The sequence below is a fragment of the Vidua chalybeata genome, chromosome 3 (assembly GCF_026979565.1).
Source record: "Vidua chalybeata isolate OUT-0048 chromosome 3, bVidCha1 merged haplotype, whole genome shotgun sequence".
Classification (NCBI taxonomy): Eukaryota; Metazoa; Chordata; class Aves; order Passeriformes; family Viduidae; genus Vidua; species Vidua chalybeata.
The window spans coordinates 100,734,517-100,740,887 of record NC_071532.1 but is presented as its reverse complement, the minus strand read 5'-3'; the positions used below and the strand labels follow the sequence as shown (position 1 = coordinate 100,740,887).

The 6,371-nt window shown below is 46.9% G+C and overlaps 1 protein-coding gene across 1 annotated transcript; it reads right to left on the bottom strand.

The window, feature by feature from the left end:
- Positions 1-3,674: 3,674 nt before the first annotated feature.
- Positions 3,675-5,582, bottom strand: LRATD1 (LRAT domain containing 1). The gene is made up of 2 exons (XM_053939058.1): positions 5,471-5,582; positions 3,675-4,904 (listed from the first exon to the last, which is right to left on the bottom strand). Exon 2 carries the CDS (start codon positions 4,865-4,867, stop codon positions 4,013-4,015), a length of 855 nt encoding a protein of 284 aa, XP_053795033.1. The 5' UTR covers positions 4,868-4,904; positions 5,471-5,582; the 3' UTR covers positions 3,675-4,012.
- Positions 5,583-6,371: the final 789 nt, after the last annotated feature.

The window sequence follows — 6,371 nt, the reverse complement described above, 5'->3', positions numbered from 1 at the left end:
GTTCAATACATCACATAAACAGGTCTATAAACTCTGGCAGTTTTGCACATTACTTACCTGAATATGAAAGACACTTACTCGAAATGAGGCAAGAGAACTAAGGATGTGCACATTCTAGCACAGACCAAGGGCCACTTCTTGTCACATCCCAAAGGCCATGTCTTGTTGCACCCTGCTTTTAACCTGAAATCCACTATGGATCAATAGCTTACTGCCATAAAAAGCATGCTGTAAGGGTTTTTGTTTTGGTTGGGTTTGTTGCTTGTTTTTTTTTTTTTTTTTTTTTTTTTTTTTTTTTTTTTTTTTTTCTTTTTATACAACCACAACACTTGAAAGGAGAAAAAGAATCCTAAGAAAATGAAAACAAAGTCCTCTGGGGACATAAGATGAGGATGGAGACAATCTGACAGTAGCAAAACCTATTTTGCTACCCATCCTTAGAGTCATCTCCCAATATGCAGAGCCAATAAGCAGTAAACATTCTGGTCATGACAGGAAAACATTTCACAAAGGCTCCCTATGTTTCTAGAGGACATGAATTGAATTTTTTAATAAAATGTTAAGTCTCAAAGCAATTCAAAGATTGCATTTCAAAAAGAGAATCATATCTAAGCAAAAGAAATTCTATAGAACAGTTACTCAAATAGCTAACAGAAAGCTTGAAATGTGACATGGAAGAAAGACTGCAAAATATCTTGACATTGCTGTCGTATTACAAGTCAGAACTTCAAGAGCTATGAATGGGATGTAAATATTTACCCTAGATAGCTAGACCAAAGAATGCAAACAGATTCCAGAGATAAAATATAAGTTTTCAATATCTTTAGTGCTGGAAATGGAAATGTTAACTCTGCCAGGCCCACTGACCCTGAATGATGAATACAATCAATTGCATTTTTACCTGTCAGTCATTCATATAATTGCCTTTCTTGCAGCTGACTGCTCCCTGTCTTCCAATTCTTGTTTCAAGGCACTAAACAACTTTTTATACCCACTTTTCATTTGGTCTTTTTAACAGATTCCCTACTGCCATCTCAGGTTAACACTGCTTGTTTCAGAACTTGTCTGTTTTCTTCCTGTATTTTCTCAGTGTTGCCTGTGTCCATGATCTCCCATCTCAGAAAGGTGGCTCTTCTGGTCTCTAAAGTGTCATCTTAAATCTCACTCTTCCTCAAGCTTCACAAATTTTAACCACCTCCTAACAATCTGATGCAAAGTTCACTGGTCAGCAAGAGCCATTAACTTCAGTGGGCTATGAATCAGGACCAGATTGCTGCCAGTAGCTCTGGACTGAAATCCAGAGAAAGAAAAATAACAAAAGAAACTGTATCGGTGCCCTTGTTGCTAATTACAGACTGCTACTTGAACACAGTCATGGCAATACTATATCCTTGGTTAATACCAGCTCTTACTATTTCCAGTATAGTTTCTCCAGTCCTTATGCAAAAGACTAAGGCCTTACATTGATGCACCTTTTTTTGTACAAATTCAGAGTGATGCCAAAGGTCTCTGACAGAGCTTGAATAAGTAAGCATACATTAGCTCCTATAATTTCTTTTATATACCACAAAATACCATTCTACATCTAGCTGGGTAAGACAAGAAAAGTCATCATGTTTATGAACCAGGTTACTAAATCATTGCAAAAAAATCCACAGTTAAAATGGGGTTTAGAGTGAAAGAATATTCAGAAAGCACAGTGAAAAGTTGAAATTTCGTATGTTTTGAATTCTCACTAGTGAGGGCATAAAATTCTGTTCTTCCAAGGAACCTCTGTCTAATCCCATTAATCTAACAGCAATTTGAAGAAAAAAGCTTTCCAGAAATCAAAAATAACACTATAACTCTACTTTATTCTTCTTATCTTCATTCATAAACATTCTGGCACTTATTCCCTCTTCATTTAATTCTCCCTGCCTCTTGCAACCTCAGGTCTCTAATGCATATTTTTTATAAGAGAAAAATCAAATTAATTGCTTTTGCCCACCTTTCCTTCTCCTATCAGTTTTTAATGTTTTGTAAGTGCCTTGTTGTAAAGCCAATGCCTTTCTGCAATCCCACAGTGCTCCCACCAAGTGGTACAGGGAAATCAGTTTTAACAGATGATTTAGGCAATCTGATGTACAACAATAAGATACACAAACGCTAGGTAGAAGATTCTGTTCATGTAATGGGGGAAGTTATCATCAGACAGCCACTATTGCCTACATAAAGCTAAAATATTACACATTTATTAAAAAGTATGATGTGGTTTGAGGCTATTTCAACAGTATTTGACAGTATTTACAATTCACATTTTTACCCTATATTATACTAAGCAAGGTACTTTAGGAAAAGTGATAAAATATTACCACATAATTTTGCAAGGACAAAGTGTTAGCAAGGACAAGGCCAATTATATGACCTTCACTGAAGAGGTGCTGTTTGGGGTGTACAGGTTTTTGTTTGCTTTTTCTTAAAGATATTTATGCTAACACTTTTAGTATAATGAAGTACACTCCACCCTCGCATCTTCAGCTATAGTAGGCAAATGCTTTGTAGAAATGAAATTACTGTTGCAACAAGGTTGCTTACGACACTGTTTAATACAAAAAAAAAAAAAAAAAAAAAGAGTTGGGACACAGTACATTGATAGGGGGTGGAGTGTATCATATATATACAAAAGAGAGCTATTACTTCTGTCATCTGACATTGATGGGGGAAGAGAGAACAAAATCAAATGCATTTTCTTTCCAGCACTGAAACATGCAAAGACAAAATTACAAGTTGTATGCAGCTCAGAATAATAAAAAGAAATGCCCCAGTATACTTGTTTAGATTTTTTAAAAATATATTTAATTCTCCGATCTTTCACTTCAAAACTTAGAATTAAGCAATGAGTGAACAGGATCTGAAATACAGACAAGGCATTGCTCACATCACATTAAAAGGCATCTTTTAAATGCTGCTGTGGCTTTCTAAACTTACACTGAACAGAATTTTTAGTTGCTGGGAATTTGAAATGCAAGATGAACTTGGCCACGTTACATCTATTTCTTTAAGTGGAATTGTAAATATGCAATAAATTGCTGTTCCAAAGAGGCAACATGCAGAATTCAAAATTGTTTCTTGCAGGATTCTGTTGACCTGTCTATGAAGAGATATTGAAGCAGTGGTACAAAATCCATAGCTCAAGCATGAAATCCTAATGTCTGGATATCTGACTATACTGTTCTCCAAAACACACCACTTCCTTTTAACCACTGAATTTAGTTTTAGGAAAACAGTTGCTCACCAACTTTTTTTTTTTTTTTTTTAAAGAAAAAAAACAGCAGGGAGGGTAGGAGAAGGGAAGAGGTGGAAAGAACTCATGCATTATGATATTTAGCAGAGAGCTGCAAACAGAAAGCAAAGGCAAATATTTTAAATGTGAAAGTACTTTTTCCTAGTAAATAGCTTGGCAGAGTTGTTTGGGACAAAATTTGGGTTGCAGCTAGAGGATGAAGCACCAGTGTGGAGAAACAAAACAAGCAGGCATCTACCCTCCAACCCCTTTCTCTCCCAGTTAGCGAAGTATGACTGATGCTTTTGGTTGGCCACAAGGCAAGTATTAGCTAGAATCTCATTTAGCTACATCCACATCCACAGTCCCAGATGCTTAAAACTTATCATGGATTAAAGCCATGAAATAAAAATTTAAAAAGAAATTTCAATTTGAAATTTTATTGGCATGTTGCTAGAATGGTCAACATCGATTGACAGGAGAGACTTTGTCCACATACTCTGAGAACAGCCTTCCTGCACCTCCCCCCTCTTTTCTTCCTCTCTCTCGCTCTTTCAGCATTAATGCTATTAAAAGCCAAACAAAATACTGGCTATGGGTGTAAAGAATGCTGGTTTTTTTTTGGAATGTTGCCATGGATCCTGCTTCCAGTCGCGTCCCACGGAAGGAGGGTGCAGCCTCCTGTCTCTACGGCAGGCTGGTCTCCCCAGGCAGGGCAGAAGGAAGATAGCCACGTACTCCTGCTCCTCCCTATTCTTTCCCATCCACTAAAGCCAGGTCCTTGATCACCCTCAGTTTGCCACTGGCATCGATCCTGCGCTTCTCGCGTATTAGATCCTCCAGGCTGTGGAACCTCACCGTATGCACCTTGTTCTCTGCCAAGTGGATTTTGAGATGGTACTGCTGCTGGTGCTGGGTGCCAGCAGCCGCCTGCAGCTCCCCCCCGGCTTTGAACTCCCGTTTCCCGAAGCGGCACCAGGCGGCGAAGCTCTCGGAGTTAGTCCAGCAGATCTCGTCGCTTTTTAAGCCCAGGTGCCCGCAGGCGTTCTGCACCACCAGCTCCGCCACCAGCGGGCGGAAGCGGTACCAGCTATTCACCACCCGGCCCACGTTGCCCGCGGCCGCCTCGTACAAGCTGTCCTGGCGGATCTGCCCCTGGTGCAGGTGGATGATCTGCCCGCCGCCCACGTACACGGCCCAGTGCGGCGGCGGGTGCTCCGACGGCCCCAGGTAGAGCAGCTCCAGCAGGTCCCCCGGCTTGCAGAGGGCTGGCAGGGCTGACACCGAGTAGACGCTGAGGTCCCCAGCCTGGGGGCCGCTGCTGACCTTGGAGAAGATGCATTCCTGGCCGCGGAAAGCGGAGAACTGAGTCTCGTTCAGCACCAGCTGGTGGTGGAGGTGGTGGGTGGGCGTCTCCTGCCCAGGGCTGCCGGAGCCCTTCACGCCGTACTTGTCTGGCTGGCCTCGCTCGTCCAGGTCCTCCTCCTCATCCGAAAAGAAGTAAGCCACCCCGACGCGCAGCTCGTCCTTCTCGATCCCCGAGGGGTCCCCGGTCGGCAGCTCGCTGTAATTCAGGTGGGTGATGCGATCCAGTTGATTTCCCATCAATGACAGGGCGAGGCGAGGGCAGAAATCGCCGGATCTAAAGCAGGGTGGGGTGGGCAGACACCGAGAACAAGAGATGGGAAGGAGAGTGCACGCAGAGGGAAGGAAAGAAAGAACGAAAGAAAAAAAAAAAATCAAGGCACATACAAAAGATTTCAGAGATTCCGCCCTAAGCTCCCATCCCTCCCCGACTCCTTCCCTCTCCTTCGTACAAAGGAGAAACTCCCAGTGCGGACCCTTCCCCCTACTCCTGGGGTGTAGGGCAGGGCAGAGCCCCGACTCAGGAGCGGAGGTTCCCCGCCGTCCGCCGCCTCCGAGCGGGGGGGACGGAGTTGCACCGGAGTCTCCGCTCTGCGAGGGGAGAGGGCTCTGGGGGCTCGGGGAGCCTCCGGCCGGAGGGTCCCAAGCCCTCCCTCCAGCGGTGCGCAGCCGAACCGCGCCGGGCAGCGCTGCGTGCGAGGAGGCGGCTAGAGGAGCGCACGGCCCCGGAGCTGCCAGCCCTACCCGCCCCGTGCCGGCAGCCCGGCCCGGACCCCGCAAGGCACAGGCAAAAAGCAGGCGATCGGCACCCCCTGCCCGAGGGGGTCCCGTCCCCTTCCGTACCCGTGGTCGCCCAGCGCCAGAACCCCCCCAAACTCCTTTAAAGTCGTCCTGTCCCCATGGGCGCCGCAGAGGAAGCGCCACTCGTGCTCGCCGCCGCCACCCGGCTGCTCCGCCCGCGCCGCTCTGGGCCGCCCGGCCCCTCCGGCGAGGATAAGTAGCGGCGGCGCCGCTCCCGAGCCCGCCCCGGCCGCGCTCATTGGCCGCGCCCGCCGGCGGCGGGGCTGAGCCGCGGCTCTGCCCGCCCGGGCTCCGCTGCTGCCGCCAGCACGCCGGGCCCGCACCCCCGAGCTGTTCCCGCCGGGCCCGGATCCCCGGGCTCGCACCCCTGGGCTGCTTCCGCCGGGCCCGGACCCCCGGGCTGCTCCGGCCGACCCCGGGGCTGCGGCAGGCGGGACGTCCCGGGGGAGGGGGTTGGAGATCGTGCCCACCGCGTGAAGCCGCTGCCAAGCTACCCGTGCACCGGACAGTAGTAAAAAAGAAAGAAATAAAAATAATTTTTTAAAAAAACCAAACAAACAAAAAAAGTAATTTCTATCAAACGAATTCGCCCAGGAGAGACGCAAGAGTTGCTCTGGCCAAGAGTTGCTGTGTCTATCGAAGTGGGTGCCCCTCACCTCACTGCAGCAACCTCAAGTTGCACCTGTGCGGTCTGAACTGATATCCTGGGCTTCCTTTTGCTGAGGAGAGACAGGCATTTGCAGAGGGCTGTTCCTCTCACCTTTGCACCTCCTATTTTAGGACGGCATGAAGTGCCTTAAGGAGGTGCCTGTCTCTTGCCGTCGCCTAGATGTGAAGTTGGAATGCTTGATGTTTGGCAATAGGTGCGACAGAATGACTGTCATTCCACATCTGGACAAAGTAGCAGTTGTGGGTTGTCCTCAGACGTGACTAGAAGGCATGC

Excerpts from the sequence above, each read along its gene's own strand:
- LRATD1 (XM_053939058.1), bottom strand. The coding sequence starts at position 4,867 with ATGGGAAATCAACTGGATCGCATCACCCACCTGAATTACAGCGAGCTG.